The sequence below is a fragment of the Ischnura elegans genome (assembly GCF_921293095.1).
Source record: "Ischnura elegans chromosome 13 unlocalized genomic scaffold, ioIscEleg1.1 SUPER_13_unloc_4, whole genome shotgun sequence".
Lineage (NCBI taxonomy): Eukaryota > Metazoa > Arthropoda > Insecta > Odonata > Coenagrionidae > Ischnura > Ischnura elegans.
Genome location: NW_025791660.1, coordinates 8070204 through 8092954, shown reverse-complemented (window position 1 = coordinate 8092954; position 22751 = coordinate 8070204). Strand labels below are relative to the sequence as shown.

Below are 22751 nucleotides of genomic sequence, written 5' to 3'. Positions count from 1 at the left end.
TCAAAAAGTGCTTAGTAGAGCACAAGTGCATTTACGGTGGATTGGAACATGGCCTCAGTAAAAGTTAAAACTTAGCACCGTCAAAACTGCAAAAATTGCTTGAAAATTTAGATCCACAAACAAAAACAAACCACAGTGCTAATTAACTTCTTTTGCTCTAAATATGAATTTGCAATTACGTTTCAAGTGTCCTGCTTATCCTCCATTCATCCTTTCCTTTAATTCCTTTCTCACTAGCTGTCTGGCCGAGCCAACAGGCATTTTTATTCATAAAACATCTGCCACTGGGTAGAGTTGGGATATTCGTCTGGTATCGGGGTGGATTTTTTTATGAATGAGACATTTTCCTTCTTATTGAAAATCATGATTTTTTGCATAGTTAATCTGTTACCAGGTACCTAGCAAGCTGTAAAAAATGCAAATATAGCTTGAGAAATTTTGTCCACAAAATATTACAAAATCATAGGTCTAATTAATTTATACTGTTCTAATTTGTGAAATTGCCGATATTTTTTAACTTTCTCCTTATCTCATTTTTAACACATTCCGTGTGAAACATGTCAATTGACGCAGTCCCGTCCAAGTCAATGCATTTAGCTAGTCAATACAAGTGCTATGCCAGTCGGGCCAGGAGGCCATTCTCCACCTCTGCAAGTAACTAATATCACATCCCAAGTTTTTTGATTGTGCAAATGACCTCCAGCAAGGAACCCTTTTCCGAACCGTACACGCCTTATGTAAATAGCCTTGTTTGAACTGAAGGTATGTTGTGGAAAACTCCCTCTTTGTCTTTCTTATTTTTTCGACCGATTCTGATGACTTTCTAGAAAATCACATCCACAATGAATGTGTTAATAGCCAGCTAGCTTATACAAATACATAAATTCCTCGAGAAAAATAGATACACAGAAAAATATATAAAATCATACTGCAAATTTATTTCAATGTTCCAAACTATAAAATTGTCATTATTTTTCAATTGGCCTACTTTTCCTCTTCTTGCCTATTTAATAGGGAGCTGCCCTGCATTTTCACCTCATGGCATCTGGTCTCCCTATTCCCACAAGCGAAGGTGACTTCTTGTAGAAATGCATGCATGTACACAGCACAAAGCCACTTATGTAAAACAACCGAGTAAATGTCAACAACTTAGGGTCATTAAACTCAGGTTTCACTGTGGATGAGAATAAAACTTACCAACATATTAGATCCGAGTTGTTGGGAGTCTTCCACAGGAATGTATATTTCAGTCCTTTGGGCTGAGCAAGTGAGATGTGAGGTGCCATCTATCTCATCTTGAATGAAGTCTTTTGTGTCAGCAGGAGTCCCCAAATTCTCATCAGCTGTCTCATCCCATTGGATACTCTGTGGAGAAAGTAACTGCGATAAACTCACCTCTTTCAATGTCAACAAATGAAGCTTACTCGTACTATTGATAAAATAGGATTTTCAATGTGATATCCAAGCATTTTTGTAAAGCTTGACATGTTTCTCTCAATCCAAAACTCAAAAGCTTTTTTATGCTGCTGAAACCAAATTAGGCAGGAAAATACTTGGTATAATCAGTTCACATAGTGGCCGTATTACAACATACATGAGGCATGGAAGAAAGAAAATACACAAATTTTTTCAACATATGTGGCTTTAAATGTGAATCTTTGAAGTGGAATATGTTTTTGATTCATTTCTATTGTAATTGAACTCCTGTTTCTATGTACTCAAATACCAACCCAGGGAGAGAAGAGATATATCTCATTTTTTGGCCACTATCTTAGGCAGAAGGGTATGAAATCATCAGCCTGATATTGGATGGGAGACTTAATAAAAGCGGTAAAGAGGAGAAAAAATTGTTCTAGGACTCAAAACATTATAGAAGAGACAGCAATTAGAGATATATGGGACCAATTTCAACGGTCAAGAGAGCAATGCCTGAACAGCCAATGCACTGAGTAGTGTACGGCATAGCAAAGAAGACAAATGAGAATCTAGGGAATTCTGACAAGTCCACTTCAATCATCTGGTGGACGAAACCTTACTAATTTAGGAGATTTTTATATTTTTAAATCTCATCGCTTAGTAAGGTAAAAAGTAAATACAGCTAACATGCCTTTTCAGCTCTAGATTTATGTGAAAAATTTCTTCGCCAAAGAAACCTGTATTGAGTTGAAATTTTATCAGAAAAAATTCTAAAACAACTGATTCATTAAACAAAATTTACTTACAAAGTGGAACACCAATCCATTCCCTGCACAGAGAATCACTAAAGAAGTTAAATTTCTAACAAAATTACTCATATGAATAAAATATTGAAGTTTTAAAAAACAGACCTCAAAATTTATCATAATAGGGTTGTTCACCATATTTTTTTTATTTAAGAAATCGAAAGATCGTGCTTCAGAAGGAGCAATGACAATAATATTACGCTATTTTCTTCATTGTACATGTTTAGAGAAGGCTTTAAACAGTGAAAAATTTTACGTTACGCCAAAAAGCCCTACTTCCATCTTGAATTGGTGTGTGACGTCACAAGCCTGTAGATGCCCTACTGCAGTGTTGTTGTAAGTGGCTCAGCAGGGTTATTCCACTTTTTTTCAAGATCTCCAGCGTCTGCCGCCAGATCAGTGTTTAAAGAAAATCCAAATTTATCCTTTTGTAAGAGTAATAATAAGCAAAATTACCCTTACTTGTACATGTTTATTGCTCATCATATCATAAATAGCACTACAACGTACACATTTCACGAGTTGTCTTTTTGATACATATAATCAGTATATTCCGAATCAACTGATTCAATGAAAAACTTGACTCACAATATATATAAAACACTAATAAAACATGATAATCGGTTTTCCAATCACTCTGCACACGCTAAAAGAATTTGCACTCCTTGAGGTTCGAAAGATTCTCCACACCTCACTTCTCACTCATCACTAACGACTTAGAATCAGTTTACGTTATTTCACATTGACATTTCGAGGACAATGAAATGAATAGGCTGAAACAAATTGCTAAACCGGTTATTGTAACATCAAAAAACTTCGAATTTCACTATTACTCTTACCCGTACTCTTACCGTAACCAAAATATGACCAAAACAAAAACAAACAACAGCGCAACGAAATTCGTGAAATGTAAACACTCGTGAATGCTCAAAATGAATAGGTAATAACATCAAACGGAACTTAGAAGCGAATAAACGATTGAAAATTAATATGCGTTCGATGTATCCCTAAATCACAACTAGCTCAAATATGAAACATATCCCCTAGGCAATAGTTAGATACCTTAGATCGAAATGTATAGGGTTGATTGAACTAGCATGGAAGAAATAAATAATTTCGTCAAAGCAGTTACATTCACAACTCACTTCACTCTTTACTTCATCGTCTATATGCAATCATTCTCTTAGGGGTACATCAAGGGCACAAATTGTGTTCACTTGCACTAGAGGCACAATGAAAGTTCACTGCACGTAGTTACCTAGCATATGCAGCTATACAAAACTTTCAATTCCTGTCAACGCTACATACGTTGCCTGCCTAACTTGAAGAATGGATTTCATGTCGCCTTGATCCATCCGGAAGCTTCATGCACAACATAGGCCATCTCAAAATAAGGAATAACCTTGGCAAATGTCCAGTCGGCATGCAGAGTACTCAGCTTGGCATCGAGCAATCGAGGGTACAGGCCAGCCGTACAGGCTTGTGTCGTCATCACCTCTATTTCAAGATGGCCGACCGTTTTTGGCGGCGTTTAAAATTGTTCGTATTTTGATTGCTAATAATTCCATCATTACTTTTTCAACGCATCTGTCATTCATCCCAATCGAAATGAAATTACATCAGAAGTGATATACATTCGTTTTTTTAGACCGTTCTGATAGGCTTGAACAACCCTATTATCAAAATACCCAGTGTAAATTCAGCACAAAAAATTTTTCCTCAACAATCCCAAAAATATGCAGAATATCAGATTCAGTGATCTTCTTAATTGGTATTCAAAGAAAAAACCTAGGGATTTTAAACACCAAAATTTCAAAAGCATAATGCAATTTTAACTAATATATTATTTAAAGCGACATAATTTTACGCAAAAACGAAATTATTTGTAATAGCTGAAGTGACATAGATTGTTCTAGCAAATATAATGTTCTCATATCAACATACAGTTTTGCTAAAATAAAAATGTAAACATTACCCTGTAACAAAGTAACTGTCCAACAAACTAAACAAATTGCTACTCAAAAGATACATCACATCCATTTTCTCATTGTGTTTAATTTGATGTATATAGTTTAAAACGTTAGTAATGACATTTTTTGCAACTATCAAGTTCAAAGCTGAAACTTAATTTCAAATACTGGGCCACTTCTATAAACATTGCAGCTCTAATCTTTTCGCATAACAAGCCGTGAAAATCGAGAGAAGTTTTTGAACTGTCAGCTTGTATGTTTTATTAAAAATAAAGGAAACCTCAAGAATTCACATTTTGTGTGTGTGTAGTTGAGCCTATGATAGGACACTAATTTTCAGCTGAATGTAAGTTCACAATTACGATAAGCATGAACCAGTAAGAGATTTTTTCGTTCGTTTTAACATGCTTCGGTTACCCAAGTGAGCACAAATATTTAAAGAGATGGTTTCATTGCGTTGTGGGTGCATAGCCTTTTATGAGTTGACGAATTTGATTGCCCCACTTTGTTAGCCATAATTATTTTACGAGCACATAGCTGAATCAGACAACAAAACGTCTTTACTTATCATCACCAAAACACCAACTGCAAGGTAAAAATCACATTGCATGAAGATTGAGAAACAAAGCTTGCGGGACACTGGGCTAGTTTCACTACTCCATCAACCATATACGACGGCCTTGAAAGTAGTCCAGTAAGAACAATTAACAAAAATAATGATCTATTTATTTTTAATCTCTACTCAAAGCACTTTTTAAAATAAAGTTGGATTTACCACCTTCAAAAAGTCATACATCATTCTAATTCCTAAGTTGTGGCATCAAGTGAATAATAAATCACAATTTTGAGTTAAACCACAACTAATGATTCAACTTGATTTCTCACTGCTGTCTACACAAAACAAAGACTCTCACTTAACATTTTCCGAAACATGCCATGCACCAGTCTTCAAAACAGAATAAACGAAAGTACTCACCCTAAAGCAATTTCTCCCAGAAAGTTTTCTCAGCTTTGCGTCCGATTGTAAACAAGCCATTTTGAAAACACTGAATTCCGTGAGCTTTTTCAAACATAGTGGACACAGGGTGGTGGGCAGGCCATCTCCCACAGCAACCTAAGATAGAAATCAACACGCTATACATTGGAGAAGCGCGAAATGATGCTGATCACATGGAATAACTAAAGAAATATGACAAAGAAAAATAAATAAGTTGTAGATATCGAACCACTTACTTCTAACCCGAGTAAACCATTTATAGCATTCTTCACAGTCATTCTGCAAGCAACGTTGGAAGTGAATATGTTGTAAAAATAACCATTATTCTTCATGCATAGTCTGCACAAGGTATCCTCAGAATTCCTTTCTGATGAAGTGCTGAAAATCCCGGCGGTACGATTCATGTTTCAACCTCAATCTCTCATTCAATCTTTAAATATGTTAAATCGTCGATGAAAGTATCAACACACGACAGAATGTGATCTTCAAATTCGTCACGGGAACTACGTACAATTCGTTGATAAAGCCTATATTTAGAATGCTTACGGTGAAAGACAAGTTTAAATTTTAATATTTAAATAACTCAAAATCACCTGATCGAAAAAATACACAGCAAAATTGATATTATGGTCGACCTTCTACTTCACTGCAATTATCTATGTCAATATAAGATCATGCAATAAAGATTAGTTTGCTTTCGCTGAGTGTTAGTTTTCATTTCTACCGCTAGAGACAGATATACATAGCAGGCCTCTAATCAAGGAGCGTTCCGGCAGAAGTGAATATTAAGTATGAGACTGAGTATGCCAATAAATAGAATATTGTTTGTATTTTTATATTCTTGGAACTTAAAGTGTTATTCTTCCTTTCCTCTTTATAAAATATTCCACTCAAAAACGTCACTTATAAAATTCAAATGAAAAAGTTGTTTTCTAAGGCTTTCTTTCAAAGTTAATTATGTGTAATGAACGTATTATTCTGAATAAATATCAATTGAAATATAATGTATCATTTACAGAGATAGTTTTCACCTTATCTACTCTTTGAAGACTTGTTTTAATGTTGCTTCATGGAAGACTTCTTTCGTGGTTGCTTTACCCATATGCCTCTAAAAATTCTACCATTGTATAGTCGTTTAATGTAGATCATCAAAACCGTGAAACAATGCTCTGTCCCAATAGCATTAATATTGCTTGCATAGTCTAAAATGAAAAGTATCCTCCTTCTTCCATACTAATGCCGGTTAATTTCGGAACGCGCCTTGATTAGAGTCCTGCTATGTATATGTGCCTCTAGCGGCTAAAATATAAACTAAAACTCAGTGAAAGCAAACAAATCTTTGCTTGCATGATCTTATAAATTAATTGTTACAGAGAACTGCAAGGTCAACCGTCTTATCCATTTTGCTGTTGTGTATTTTTCCGTTGAGGTGCTTATGAGTTATTTAAATTTTAAAATTTAAACTTGTCTTTTACCGTGAGCATTCTAAATATAGGTTATATCATCGAATTGTATGTAGTTCCCGTGACGAATCTGAAGATCTCATTCTGTCGTGTGATGACACTTTCATCGACGATTTAACATATTTAAAGATCGAATGAGAGATTGAGGTTGAAACATGAATCGTACCGCCGGGATTTTCAGCACTTCATCAGAAAGGAATTCTGAGGATACCTTGTGCAGACTATGCATGAAGAATAATGGTTATTTTTACAACATATTCACTTCCAACGTAGCTCGCAGAATGACTGTGAAGAATGCTATAAATGGTTTACTCGGGTTAGAAGTAAGTGGTTCGATATCTACAACTTATTTATTTTTCTTTGTCTTATTGCTTCAGTTATTCCATGTGATCAGCATCATTTCGCACTTCTCCAATGTATAGCGTGTTGATTTCTATCTTAGGTTGCTGTGGGAGATGGCCTGCCCACCACCCTGTGTCCACTATGTTTGAAAAAGCTCACGGAATTCAGTGTTTTCAAAATGACTTGTTTACAATCGGACGCAAAGCTGAGAAAACTTTCTGGGAGAAATTGCTTTAGGGTGAGTACTTTCGTTTATTCTGTTTTGAAGACTGGTGCATGGCATGTTTCGGAAAATGCTAAGTGAGAGTCTTTGTTTTGTGTCGACAGCTGTGAGAAATCCAGTTGAATCATTATTTGTGGATTAAACTTGTTATAGCAGTTGTTTGATTGGATTTACTCAAAATTGTGATTGATTATTCACTTGATGCCATAACTTAGGAAAAAGAATGTTGTATGACTTCTTAAAGGTGGTAAAACCAACTTTATTTTAAAACGTGCTATGAGTAGAGAGTAAATATAAATAGAGCATTATTTTTGTTAATTGATAATATTGGATAACTTTAAAGGCAGTCGTACATGGTTGACGGAATAGTGAAACTAGCCCAGTTTCCCGCAAGCTGTGTTTCTCAATCTCCGTGTCAAGTGCTTGTTACCTTGAAGTTGATGTTTCAGTGGTGATACGCAAAGAGGTTTTGTTGTCTCATTCGAATATGTGTTTGTAAAACAATCATAGCTAACAAAGTGGGGCATTCAAGTTCGCCAACTCATAAAAGGCAATGAACCCACTACGCTATGAAACAATACCTTTTAATATATTTACTCACTTGGGTAGCCGAAGCATTTTAAAATTAACAAAAAATCTCTTACCATTTCCTGCTATTTGTAAGGGTGAACTGAAATGGATCTGTAAGTTGGTGTCCAATCGCAGGCTTAACTGCACATGCACAAAATGTGAATTCTTGATGTTTTCTCTATTATATAACAATATATACCTGCTGATGGTCAAAAACTTTTCTCAATTTTCACGGCTTATAATGCGGAAAGAGGAGAGGTACAATGAATGCATAAGTTTTTAAAATTACGTTTGAGCTTTGGAGATGATTGTTGCGAGAATATCATTACAAACGTTGTAAACAATCGACGTAAAATAAAAAAACGATCAGAAGATAGATGTGACGTATCTTTTAAGTATCAATATGTTTAGTATGTTTATTAGTTACTTTGATACAATATTGTATGTACATTTTTATTTTTGCATAAATATTTTATTAATATGAGTATGTTGAGCTAGAACAATGTGTGTAATTTCAGCTATTACAACTAATATTCTTTATGAATAAAAATAAAGGTTATTTGGATAATCCATTAGTTAAAATTGTATTCTCTGTTTCAAATTTTCATGTTATCAAATTCTTAAGTTCTATTTCTATGAATACCAACTATGACATGCACTGAATGTGATGTGCTCTATTTATTTGATTCTAAAGATGGCTTATTTGGTGAAATACCATATTTTAATAATTGATGTGGTTAACCTTTGTAACAGTCTTCCCAATTGTGGCTTGCAATATCATATCCTTCAATTTTAGGGGTTGTTCAGGAAAGTTTTTGTGTAAAATTGGCACTGAGTATTTTGATAATTATGATAAATTTTGCAGACAGTTTTTTTTAACCCAAATATTTTTATAGATAGGTAATTTTGTTAGATGTTTACCTTTCCAGAAAAATGTTTTTGTAAGCGTTTCTTTGAACAGGGAATGGATTGTTTTTCCACTTTGTAAGTAAATTTTGTTAAATGAATTATTATTATATTGTCAAATATTAAGTCTTGAGCACAGAATGGAATGAATTTGATGTTATAAATTTTTTTTCTTTTTTACTTTCAAATTTATGCAGATTACTTTGGCCAAGAACTTTTCACATATATCTAGAACTCAAATAGCATGTTAACCCTAGGAAGACTGAAAAAAAATTATCGCGTAGTAGCCTGACTGGGTCCAATGGACCCTGAAACATTTTTTCCACAATATAACCACTTTATGATAAATTTAGGCAGAGTTAAGAGATGGTTTCCACCTTATTTATTTCTTTAACATATTTCTTCTCGTATTTATTATTATTATTAAATTATTTTGTTGGAAGCTATTACTGCAGCGATGCATAATTTATTCTCTCTACCAGAAATATCACTCCACCTTTCCCATTTTTATGTATGTTCATTAGCACAATTACATGAACACAAATTACAAAATGGATTATTTGTCCATGTTAAATAAGATATGTAACAAATTTAATGAAACAAAACTATGATGCATTTACAAAGATTATAAACCGTTATGCTACTGCAATCACTGATTGCATAAAATTTCTGAATGCTCTTGGAATATATTTTGCGCACATCGTGAAGATGATGTTTGTGTCTTTCTATCCTTTTTGTAGTTTTACTTACGACACTTATTTTCCTAGGTTGCTAAGGTTGGGGAGGAGATTGTCATAATTTTCTTTTTCACGATGTAAGTTCTTCCGATAGTTGATTTTCTCTTGGATTCCATGAGATTCATGAGATACCACTTTGTTAGGAAACCCTGTTGGCTGCATGGAATTTACAGACGTGAGCTCGGGTGGAATCCCTCGTTTATTTTACCTCATGATCTCTAAAATCGCTAAACCTCGGGTCATTCCACATCAAATCACCCAGAAATTTTCAAAATGACACCCACCGACTCGGATTTTTATGAAATTTTTGTCACTAGCTACTATCACCTATCTAATGACCCATGTAAAATATTTCCTCTCTCACTCTCATAGTTTGCAAGATATGAGGAGTCAAAGTTTGAGATGTTTGCTCAGAAGTGGCATTAGTGGGAGTCAAATTCCAGAGTGCAGGGCACATCGTAAAAATTCATAACTCAGAAACCACATCTGTAATATATTTGAATGAAATTTTGACCCCTTGTCTATCCAAGTACATGGCTTCCATGGTAATGTCTTTTATTGTCCTTGCATTGTTATGTTAGCCAAAATGATGTCAACAGTTGTTAATTAACCGATTTTTTTAGCTCAAAAACATTACTTCATATTTTCAGAACTATCACCAAAAGGCAGAGCAGTTAACTCATCCAATTTTTTTTTAATTGAAGGTAATATGTGCTCCAATATACTGTGAAATAAAAATGGTGGTGTTTTGACTGCCACTATGAGTATTTCAGGTTTTACTTTTTTTTCTGCCCCCGTGAGAGGGATTTTGGACACTTACTGTAAGACAATAAATATAAGTGTATCCATACCTTAATGAGGATATATTTGAAATATTGGTCAGTAAATCTAAGACCAAACATGTAGTCTAGTGAATGTGGCTCTTGTTCATACATTTTTTTAAATAACAATACTTGGCTTGCAGCAGCTGAGGGGAAAAGAGTCCAAATGGCTCACAAATGTGAAATGATGCTTTTTCCTGGAATTTACCCATTTTTCTCAAGTGTTTAGCGTAGGGACAAATTGGTATCAACATACATTAGACTATTACTGTGCATTAAGAGGATAAATGGAAATACTAATTTAAATAAAAATATGTAAATAATACACACCAATGTGTTTAAGGCATCTCCCGAACATCTCTGGAGGCTCTCTCGGGCAACTAAACGCTTTGCAATACCACCAATTCCATCACATGGGGATTTTACATGGCTTGTAGCAAAGAATGTCCATGATGCATTTAAAGAGAAATCCTGGTAATGTTTGCAAAGATTGAGAAATGTGTGCAGTTCTTGTACCGTTCTGCACAACCATCACTAAAGTAACTCAATTTTTTGACTAAAGTAAAATTTTTCTTCACAAAGCAAAATATTATTCTTTTGGTTTCATAAACAAAAGCTACATCATGCTCCAAATCATCTGACAAGATGCATAAACTGGAAATAATAAGCTGTTTAGTCAGGTGATCTCGAGTATAAATCACAACAGGGTGTACCGTGCAACTATCACTTGTCCAGTGATACCCTCGTGCCTCATCTTTGATAACATATGAGTAGTTCTCATTGAAGTCAAGGAGAACAACTGCTTCATGGGGTCCAAGATTTTATTTCATTTGCTTAAGGTAGTTTGCCTGTACCTTCGTAATAAATGAATGGGGCACCAGTTTTTCCACTCTTTCCATTAAAGTTAATCGGTACTCATCAAATGTCACAGTGAAGTTCACCAGTTGAGATCTGTCACGGGAATCCCACTGACTGAATGAAACTTCATCTGCGGGGTCACATTCTTCAAACTTTTTCAGCAGTAAGCTTTTCAACTTTTCACGTGAAGGACACTGAGAGCAATGTCGCAGTATACAGTCCCTATTTTTTCTAGAGCACACTAAATAACCAATTAGGTCCTGGCTTGTTTCCTCTATATTACAGGCATTAAGCAGTAAGTTGACATTTTAATGAATTGTGCAAACACACACTGAATGCGTTCCAGGAGATCCTGCTACCACAAACCATTTTGGACCTATGTTGCAGAATTTAGAAAAGCCAATTTTAATTCTGGGAAAGTCAAATTTAAAAGTGGAATACAATTCCTTCAAGTTGGCAAGTAATAATCTCTTCTGAACATGTACATTTTTGGATATACTAATGGAATCTTTTTTTCCAGGCATCATTCTGGAGTACTCATCAATTTTATAGAAAGTCCTAACTAATTGTAATGTTTTATATTTGCATTCCCTTTTCTCAATTCAGGTGCAGCCAATTTTCCATCGTCTCTGAAAAGTTCTCTTGCTTGGCGGGCAGTGTACTCACTCACATGAAACTCTTCCATTACTTTCTTCCTGCTCCATGAAGTTGGTACCAATGATAACAGATGTACCTTTCCTTGATGAGTGCTTGATGAGTCAACTTTTTGTTTGATTAAGTCTATGAGCACATCCATATCATGAACTTTCTGAAGTAGTTCTTTTGGCAGTTTTGGGTCATTCTTTTCTGGAGATAATTCTTTATCAAGAACTCTTTTAACTTTCCTTTTAAAATTACTGCATGCTGACTCTACTTTCCTTTTAGCGTAGGTTGACCTTCTGTGAGATGATATGCCATGAAATTTTAAAGGTGACTCCTCTCTATCTTGCTGCATTCTGTTAAGTAGCTCATTTGATTTTTCTTGGGATACTGTTGTTTCAAAATTCAAAATACTATCATTGCTGTCACTATCTACTTCTTCAACATCAGAAAGCTCATTTCCAAACCTGGAGTGTTTCTGTTCTTCCTCCCTACATGGCTGGCATATTTTCATTCCTGGCACTAATTTCCGAAGAGTTGGGATTTTACAGGCCTTTTCTGCAAATTCAAGACTTACATTTCTTAGTGATTTTGATATTTTCTTCTTGTGGCTCTTAAAAGGATCAAGACAATATATTTGGTAGGTTTCATACTTTTTCAAATAGTATATTCTGTGATGTTCGCAGACATTGGATAGGACTTCCCCAGGTACACCACTTCTGAGAGATAACAGCTGTTTTTCAAGTATACTCATGATCTCAATTTTGATCAGTTGCACCACTGGTGTGTAGGTTTTTTTAGGCAATCAGATGCAGTTACTTTTCGATGCTGCACAGTTAAAAAAGTTGCTCATTTTGAAGCATAGTGGAGACACCAACCTTTTTTAATGTTGAAGTTCACAATGAGCAGCTTCGCCTAACTCATTGCACACACAATTAAAGTACAGGTAAAAATACACGGATCGTACACACAGAGTAAACTTGGACACCCATGGAGCATCTTCACACAAGAAGATTTGGCAGAAGAAAAGTGTTACCCTAGAATCTATTTTGATTTATCATGCCCTCACTGTGATACATTGTAACATTATATTCTTCCAAATGTAGAGGTTGCACTTAATTCTCTTATTCCTTAGGGAGATGGAATAACACTGAAAAGTGAGGCTGAATAGGTGGGATTGTATTACCTTCTCAAGTTTGTCATTTAATCATATGTCATTCATATGTGAGGCAGGGGAGAAAACAATGTGGCACATGATGTCAGCATTATCTCTCCCAGTGAAATAGAAATTTAATACTCCATTTGCCATCAAGGAATGTGGATATTGGTGACAACCTGCTGCATATCTATAAGTAATACAATTGCTCTGCCAGCTCTTCCATCACCAAGGGTTTGGAAGACCGTACTTCTTCTGTGAAAGTGAGGCTAACTTTGTACAACTCCAGTTCAGTGGGACTCATTTAATCACTTTTTCACAGATCTTAACAAACTTGAACATTGCACGTGCTTATGATGACCACTGGTTTTTTGGATTAGTGATTTCTAAACACGAGGAAGAACATAATGTGAAAGTGAAATTTATGCACCCATATGGAAAATCCCCATGTGATGGAATTGGTGGTATTGTAAAGCGTTTAGTTGCCCGAGAGAGCCTCCAGAGATGTTCGGGAGATGCCTTAAACACATTGAAGTGTATTATTTACATATTTTTATTTAAATTAGTATTTCCATTTATCCTCTTAATGCACAGTAAGAGTCTAATGTATGTTGATACCAATTTGTCCCTATGCTAAACACTTGAAAAAATGGGTAAATTCCAGGAAAAAGCATCATTTCACATTTGTGAGCCATTTGGACTCTTTTCCCCTCAGCTGCCGCAAGCCAAGTATTGTTATTAAAAAATGTATGAACAAGAGCCACATTCACTAGACTACATGTTTGTCTTAGATTTACTGACCAATATTTCAAATATATCCTCATGAAGTTATGGATACACTTATATTTATTGTCTTACAGTAAGTGTCCAAAATCCCTCTCACGGGGGCAGAAAAAAAAGTAAAACCTGAAATACTCATAGTGGCAGTCAAAACACCACCATTTTTATTTCACAGTATATTGGAGCACATATTAACCTTCAATTAAAAAAAAATTGGATGAGTTAACTGCTCTGCCTTTAGGTGATAGTTCTGAAAATATGAAGTAATGTTTTTGAGCTAAAAAAATCGGTTAATTAACAACTGTTGACATCATTTTGGCTAACATAACAATGCAAGGGGAATAAAAGTCATTACTATGGAAGCTATGCACTTGGATAGACAAGGGGTCAAAATTTCATTCAAATATATTATGTGGTTTCTGAGTTATGAATTTTTACGATGTGCCCTGCACTCTGGAATTTGACTCCCACTAATGCCACTTCTGAGCAAACATCTCAAACTTTGACTCCTCATATCTTGCAAACTATGAGAGTGAGAGAGGAAATATTTTACATGGGTCATTAGATAGGTGATAGTAGCTAGTGATAAAAATTTCATTAAAATCCGAGTCGGTGGGTGCCATGCCTGGGTGAACTGACATGGAATGACCCCCTCTGGAAAGTAGTCAGCGGTCTACTTTCACATATTATGTTTCTGGCTGATTAGTCCCTCAACCATATCTGTAACAAATCTTTTTCCTTGATTGACCTCTTGGCATCTACATATTATAATCTCTACCTGTGTATATTTGGGTATTCCATTTGTATGAATCACTACTACCACTTGCAGCCAAAATTTCAATTTTATTCAAAGTTGTAATACCATACTTTCCTGGTTTTGATGAAACAAACTCTCTAATGGTAGAGTGCCGACGGAACATCAATAACTGATGTCAACTGTCATGCAGGGTCCTGGCACGAATGCATATTTCAAATATTCATTCCGCCCATCAAATATCTCTCCAATAGTTTGCAACTTATCTTCGCCTCTGCTTTTCCTCATTTCTGTGGCATTATCAAAGCGAATAACATGCAGTATTATTTTGTCTCCATAATACTGTTGAATATTGGTCGCCCGTCTAGTTTACTCCAAAGCTGTGAAACATTTTCGTATTTGACTTGTAAAAATAATAAATACTAGTATTCCCAGAACCTTATTTATTCCAGTCATTTTCTTCATTCTACAAAGCTTGAAGCAATGGTCCATTTTCTAACAAAATCAAAAATCTTAGGACGCAAAATTAGCAAAAGAGCAGAAGACAGAATAAAAATTCCGCACGGCGTACAGGATATGACGCAAAATATTACGCCTTTGCGTTCTACCCTTTTTAGTGGCATGAGGTTTTGTTTACCACTCTTTCAGATTTCGTGAAATGAAAATTTTCTCTCTATAAGAATTCCCCATTTTCGTATTTCTATCATTTTCTCAGCAAGATGAAGAAAAAAATCGCCCTAGGTTTAGTTATACTCCATCCTTATTCAACACTTTAGGCTCCATCACCACTGGAGTCACGACTACCCTCCTCCTGTCAGCGCTATATGTTTAGATGCTGAACACGTCCTTCTGCAATCTTTAGATGAATCCACTCTAAATGTGTCACTATTAGCAAGCCTGTGAATAAAGTGACAATGAAATTTATCAATTTTTCATTCCAAACTTTACTTAGATATAAATGGAAGATACCATTGTTCGTGCTAATCCTTTGTTGTGAATTGAGGTAAAAATTAGCAAAGCACTGTCTCATATTATGTTTCTGATATCATCAAGCAATTCAAATAGCTCAATAGTCATAGTAGAACAACCAATGTTTACAAGAACTACAAACAATGCTTTTTTATTATTACCTAAAAAATATCTTGATAGTTATTTTGACTGTAATATCCAATGGGCGACGCCGATTTCTTAGCTCCTCAACTACACAGTATATCAATAGTCACTCTATGAATTCAGTCACATCAATACCTCACAACAAAAAATTTGGTACCACTAAGCATCCTGTAAAGTTAGGAATAATAAAATTGCTGTATATCATAGTAGATGGAAATCAATACACCACTTCATCTAACTAATCCATCGGAGGAATAACGATTTGGTAAATGAAGTAAATGCTGAAGTAGTACATTAGAATGAAAGACTATAATCTTTTATATAATCCATAAAGGTTTGTACTTACCATGTACGGTATCAAAATGTAATGATGGAATTCAAATTCTTCAATGTCTTCAGTTAGATAGTTGGAATAAAAACAAATGTCGGCAGGCAGCAAGAATACTCCAGTTTGCGAACGTAACTTCTGACTGACCACCATGAAAGCACTGCAGACGTTAGATGAACGGTCTCACATACAAAACTAATAGATTATTGGACTGAATGTAGATAATTCACACTGTGTGTGCGTCAAACCAGAGAAAGTGGCAAAAACTACCCATTACGAAACGGTGTGGATACATGTTTCTGACCGTATCACTCTAAATGTGACGTTGTAAGAGAATATGAAAGGCTTCCAGCCCATCCATAAAAATCGCCCACTAATTGGTAATAAGTATCGCCTACGGCTTTGTTTATAACTCCGCAAGCATTGAATCTCCCAGAAATACAAAGTAAATAAGAAAATTGCTGAAAAGTTGAAATGAATTACCCATAGCATTGAAAATAGTCAACTGGGTCCAATGGACCCAGTCCGTCCACTATGTAGCTTTGTAGTATACCGTAAGATGTAATGAGCCTATTCTCGTTATTACTTGCTATTTTATAGAGGACATGCATTTAGGAAAAGTCGCGGCGTCAAAATCAGTTTCGTGCATTTTTGACATAATTATAAACTTTCAAAACTACCAACTGGGTCCAACGGACCCAGTCCGTCGTTCTAGGGTTAACTGTACATACTTTTATAAGGGATGTGATTTGAAAATTAAAAATCTCCTAAATTATTAAACGTTTCATCCACCAGACTATTCATGTGGAGCTGTAAGAATTTCTTAGATTCCTGTTCATGTTCTTTGATGTGCCCTACACTATTCAGTACATTGGCTGTTCAGGCATTGCTCTCTTACCCATTGAAATTCGTCCCAAGTATCTCTAGCTGCTGTCCCATCTTTGATGTTTTGTGACTTTGAACATTTTCTCCTCATCTCAAGCACTTTCCTATAACACTCCCATTCAGGATCAGACAGATGATGATTTCATACTTTTCGGCCTCAGAAAGTGGACAGCATATCAGATGTATTTCTTCTTTCCTAGGGTTGGTATTTGAGTACATAGAAACAGGTGTTCAATTACATTTAAAATTAATCAAAAACATATACTACATGATAGATTCACGTTTTAGAACACTATCGTTGAAAACATTTTTTTTCCTCTTCCCTTGCCCCAAGGATGTTGTAATACAGCCACTATGTGAACCGAGTATACCAAGTATCTTCCTGCCTAATTTGGTTTCAGCAGCTTTTTAGCTTTTGAGTTTTGGACTAAGAGAAAAATGTCAATCTTTACCCAAATGCTTGGATATCACATTGATAATCCTATTTCATCAATATTATGAGTGTGCTTCATTTTTTGACATTGAAGGAGGTGAGTTTATCACAGTTACTTTCTCCACAGAGTATCCAAGGGGATGAGGCAACTGATGACAAACTGGGGACTCCTGCTGACACAAAAGACTTCATTCAAAATGAGATACAAGGCACCTCACATCTCACTCATTCAGTCCAAAGGACTGAAATATACATTCCCCTGCCAGACTCCCGTCAATTCAGAGATAATATGTTGGTAAGTTTTATTCTCATCCAAAGTGAAACACTTGTTACACGACCTTAATTTATTGATATTTACTATGTTGCTAGACAAAATTGCTTTAGCCCAGTGTAATTGAATGCATTTCTACGGGTAGTCACCCTTGCTTGTGTGACTAGGAAGACCAGATGCTACGAGGTGAAAAAAGGAGGACAGCACCGTATTAAAAAGGGATGAGAGGAAAATTAGGCCGCTTGGAAAATAACGTCAATTTTATAAGTTGGATCAATAAAATTAATTTGCTCTGTGAATTTATATATTTTTCTGTGGATCTAATTTTCTTTAGTATTTTATTTATTTGTATCATCTCGTTAGCTATTAACATGTTGCTCATTCGATGTGGATGTGATTTTCATGAAAGTCATTAGAATTGGTCAATTAAATAAGAAAGAAAATCAGAGGGAGTTTTCCATAACATACCTTCCGTTCAAACACTGCTTTTTACAAATGGTGCACACGGTTTATAAGAGGGATTCTTGTTGAAGGTCATACACACGGTGGAAGGACTTGGATTGGATATTAATGACGTATCGAGGCGGAGAGTGGACTCCTGGCCTGACTGGCAGAGCCTGTCAATTGACTTGCTCTGCACTGAATGCTTTTAAAATAAGATAAGAAGAAATATAGCGTCAATTTCATAATTTATATAAGTAAAAATTGATTAGATCTATGATGATATATATGTCGTGGACTTAATTTTCTCAAGCAATTTTTACATTTTTTACACCTAGCATGGTAGCTGTTAACAGATTTTCAATACACGCAATCAATATTTTCAATGCAAAGTACAATTTCTTCTCAAAAATGCACATGGATATTGGACAAACATCTGCACTGTACCCGCTGGCAGGTGTTCTATGAGTAAAAATATCTGCTGCCTCCTCCCGACATCAAGGTGCGAAAGGGTTAAAAAGAAAGTATGAATGGAGGTAAAGCAGGACACTTGACACATAGTTGCAGATTCACAATATAGAATAAAGAAATTATCAGCATTGTGATTATGTGTTTTGTTTGTGTACATTACTTTTTCAAGCAATTTTTGTATTTTTAAATGTGTTTTGTTTTTAAATTTTTACTGAGGAAATGTTTATTTTGTTTCTCTCGGTGGTCCACATGGATGAAATCTGGGAAAATACCCTTTCTGCAGTTGTATTTTTCCATGGTAGGCTGAAGAAATATTTAGAAATTTTGAAAAGTTCTAAGTTTCTATTAGCAGATTAATATACTTAATATAACATAATTTTGGAAAAGGAGGACAAGTCCCCATTCTTAAAAGATCTGCCCAGGCACTGAACGTAATCTACAAAGGATGAAATGGCTAGACCAACCCGGATGTCTGGTCACCCTATATGAAGTCGTCATCAATACATTATTTCATTTCATTTATTTACAGGATAACTCATTAACGATATTCTTATATATAAGATCAGAGATGGTAGACCATTGAAAAGAGTAAACACACATTTAATGAAACCATCTAATTAAAAATATCTATAAAGAATTGTTCATTTATGACCAAAATATATAGGAAGATACAATATTATAAATGTTTAGTTATAAAAGTATTCTCGTGGTAGAATTTTTAACATTTAGGACACATCCAAATTAACATTGGATCATTCCATTTTATTATTGTTTTATTGCAATATTGTTTAAACATTAGTATTAGCTCATATCTCCTCTAAATTGTGTTATTTCTATGTGCCTTGAAAAAGAGCCATTTTTTCCCGTGACCAAGGATGAGTATTTTTTTTGCCAAAATTAACGTCGAACTCATGATTTTTTCATCAGGATCTTTATTCATACATTAATGATTACTTAAATGAACCATGAGTCTGTATTTGCATGGCCCTTTCCTGTGGATACTGACAAAAAAAAATGGTACAAGCGAGATTTTTTTGTAAACTTTATTGTTTTGCAGCTGAATTACTTCATGTAGTGAATATTTAAGATAGTCGGGGGATCAATATGGAACACTTAGCTTTAGAAATAAATCATGGCTTTTCATCTCACAGGAATGGAGTTATGGTTGAAAATAAAAATCACCATGTGTTTTACGTTGCTGCACTTTAGGGGTCATGCCCAAAGTTCAATTGCTCATATATCATTAACAATTGACAATTGGAGGATAATTGTACATAATCTTTAGTTTTACCAGGATGTATTACCATGGCAAGTTTCATGAAAATCCGAGTTGGTGAGTGTCATTTGGACAAAATATTGGTTGATTTGATATGGAATGATCCCATGTCCAGATTAATCCAAGCGTTTGGTCACCCTGTGTGTGACCATCAGTTGCACAACATGAGGCATAAAGTGTGACCGCCCTCATCTACTTAGGTAGGTAGGTCAATATTAGCGTAATTTCACCACCATTCTTGTGAGAGAAATGTCACACATCCCATGGAGGAGTCCCATGGTGTACTGTCTCATTTCTCCTTTCTAGCCTCTTGTCTTTGCTACAGCATAGATGAATCTCAAGATTGCTCTCTTTTTCTTCAATCAATCTTCCTGCTTTATCTCAACATAGGAATTAGCCAGAACCTCATATAACATTTTTATGAGCAAGGGAGGTACAATAAAGAAACAAATCCAACTTATTCATTTAGTAATTGAAACTACAAAAGATAACAATACAAATAATGTAAACATGAAGGAAACGTGTTACCTTTATGTAGAATGAATGTCTCTCTCTCTCAACCAAAGGAAATTATTCAAGGTCCCTTCCATTCTCTCAGTTTCCTTTGCGCTGTGCTAGTGCCGAAGAAACACTAGGAAAGCACCTTCATCCATTGCAAAGGATTCGTCTGAGCTGAGAGCTTGTAATGGGTATCCGTTTGAGTTTCACTACTATGAGACCAACACAGTACATATTTGTTTTGTCCTGCCTCTTGATCCTTACGTTATGGCCATAGGAGACTATTTTCATGTTTCAGGATTGAAGGTGTAAGGCTCGCTTTACCGTTCTGTGGAAGAATCTGACGTGTGTGCGAAGGTGGAGTCATAAAATGCATCGTGTATAGCAGTGAAATGCTAGAACACATACAACAATCGGTGGGTGTGAGATGCCAAAATAGCCCCTGTTCTAATTTCGTTCAAGCATTTGTGCAATTCCAAGCCATTTTAGAAATAAATACTGTTCTAATCTGAGCAATTCCGTGACCCGTGTAAAATGGCTATCAAAGATTTTGGATGTTTGCAATCTTGAATCACTTGCATTTTTCTGTCTCTTTGTCATGTCAACTACATAGATGTAAAACAGCCCCAAACAAATCAGTCAATGATTCAGAATGTGGAAATTGTACTGCTGGAGTGTGATATGCTTCTTTCCTGTCACTAAATCTCCTTTACATGACGTTTTTTGTAACATATCTGTAGATTTTGGTGAGGGATACCTGTGGTGGAATTAAATATTTGATGAAAATAATTTTTTCTTCCATGGAATGTCCTGATTTGTTCGTATGACGGAAAAATTACTAGAGTTATTGTTTAGAAGTTGTGTAATAACTGACTTAAGGAGACAATATCATCATAGACTGCTTGAAAATCGGTCTATCTCAAAATGGATTCACAGATAATGAGGGTTTTACTTCTCTCCTTTGCTAATAATGAGAAAACACTAATCCCTCTGCCCCCGTGTTGTGCCCAGGATCATATCAATACCACATATAATGCGTTATAAATGGCAATATAAATCAAGGTTCTACAGGATAGAATAATGTCTGAGTTGGAAGGGGAAGAATTTTCCCACTTATACTGTGGATAGCATATTGAGAAGCATTCCACACTAAGGTGTGCAAAGTAATCTGGTCATGTCAGCCATTTCATTTTTGGTTGCCACTAAAATCTTGTGCAAACATGATTTCAGCCAGCTTGAATGGTCTCAGGGGAAAGAGGTTTTTTATTGTTATCATTTAAAGTTATTTACATTTTTATTTTGACCCCATTGATTGGCACCCAGCATTATCTTCTAGGAAACAGTGAAGGAAGAGAACGAAGACCCTCTCAGTGAATGTAATTATCCTGAGATGAACACACCGGATCCAGATGGAATTTCAAGTAAAGCTTTGGACCCATTGGCAACTGAGAACTTGGTAAGTTCATGTTTGCTTTGTTAAGCACATTTTTGCTACTACACAAATTCAGTCCTCCATGGAATAATGCAATATCATTTACCATAATAACTATACCTTTTCCCTTCCTTTGTCAAATATAGAATAGGAATATGATCACAGGAATATTTCCTCCACGGAATATTCCTGTACTAGTTGACAGAAAAGCCAAACCTTTACCCTAACTTTGTCTAATGTGATTGAGTAAACTTGAGTTGTGTCATAAGTCTTCATTAGAACTTTCACAGTTAGTCATGTTAGTTTAAGATACGCTTCTGGGCTATGTTACCTTGCAATTTTTTGGGTCGCCCCAACTTTCTCTGGCCGTTTCTGGTTTCTTTTTTAGGGAGATTAAGGGAATCAAAATTCCCAAAAGTTTTGGCCCATTGGCCCAAAAGTTTTTTCGACTAACACTGACATGTGTCATTCTTGAAGAAATCATTCAAAATGAATGGTTTATTCTTTTGAATACAGATGCTCTAATCACACACCATTGCTCACTGAGCATTTAAGGACTCTGACGTCATGGCATTTCCCATTTTTCTCAGCATAAAAACACCACACTCACTTCCAATCACCATATAACAGAAGGACGGATCAACTTCATAAGTCCTAAGATATCTTTGAGGCAACTCTACTGTCCGCTAACTATTTCATTGGGATGTATTTCTTCTCTTTTATATCTTTTATAACTTTTACTATTCTTCCAGCAGTCCGTCTACAGCTGTTTTTATCAGGCTGTCATGCCTCATTATGTGGTCAACTACTGGTGAAGTCGTTTCAAATGTGAGAAACCTTTCATGGTGAATGATAAATCCTGTTGTGTTAGTTCTGGCTGGCTGTATTGCCACATAATCAGGTGATGCAGTTTCTAGACAATCCTACCAAACATGAATTGCTCCCAAAAAACAATTTATATAAGGCATATTGTGACTGTTGCAGATGTGGATGTGGTGAGAACTATATGGAGTAAATGATAAGGGGGACTCAGCATTTGTCCTTCACCATCTTTGGAGAGGGTATTAGATGTTTGCAAACCAGGGTGGTTGTTAAGAGGCATCAATTTCTTTCCATGAGGTGATTTTAATTGAACTTGTTATGTGTTCATCTTTGATTGAAATAA

General features: G+C 35.4%; 2 protein-coding genes across 4 annotated transcripts in view; one reads left to right on the top strand and one right to left on the bottom strand.

The window, feature by feature from the left end:
* Window positions 1-22751, bottom strand: part of LOC124173211 (zinc finger protein 182-like) — a 94292-nt gene that overhangs the window by 24259 nt on the left and 47282 nt on the right. Inside the window, exons 1-3 of one of the 2 annotated variants that reach the window (XM_046552746.1) lie at window positions 5426-6032; window positions 5169-5306; window positions 1198-1365 (exon numbers count right to left, since the gene is read on the bottom strand). In XM_046552746.1, the coding sequence (XP_046408702.1) occupies window positions 1198-1365; window positions 5169-5306; window positions 5426-5593 (474 nt within the window). In that variant the 5' untranslated portion in view covers window positions 5594-6032. Of the gene's footprint in view, window positions 1-1197; window positions 1366-5168; window positions 5307-5425; window positions 6033-22751 lie in introns of those variants that run through there. The other variant, XM_046552747.1, reaches the window with a different exon arrangement.
* Window positions 6975-22751, top strand: part of LOC124173212 (zinc finger protein 271-like) — a 28649-nt gene continuing 12872 nt past the window's right edge. Inside the window, exons 1-3 of one of the 2 annotated variants that reach the window (XM_046552750.1) lie at window positions 6975-7232; window positions 17325-17492; window positions 21491-21610. In XM_046552750.1, coding sequence (XP_046408706.1) covers window positions 7173-7232; window positions 17325-17492; window positions 21491-21610 — 348 coding nt within the window. In that variant the 5' untranslated portion in view covers window positions 6975-7172. The remainder of the gene's footprint in view (window positions 7233-17324; window positions 17493-21490; window positions 21611-22751) is intronic. The other variant, XM_046552748.1, reaches the window with a different exon arrangement.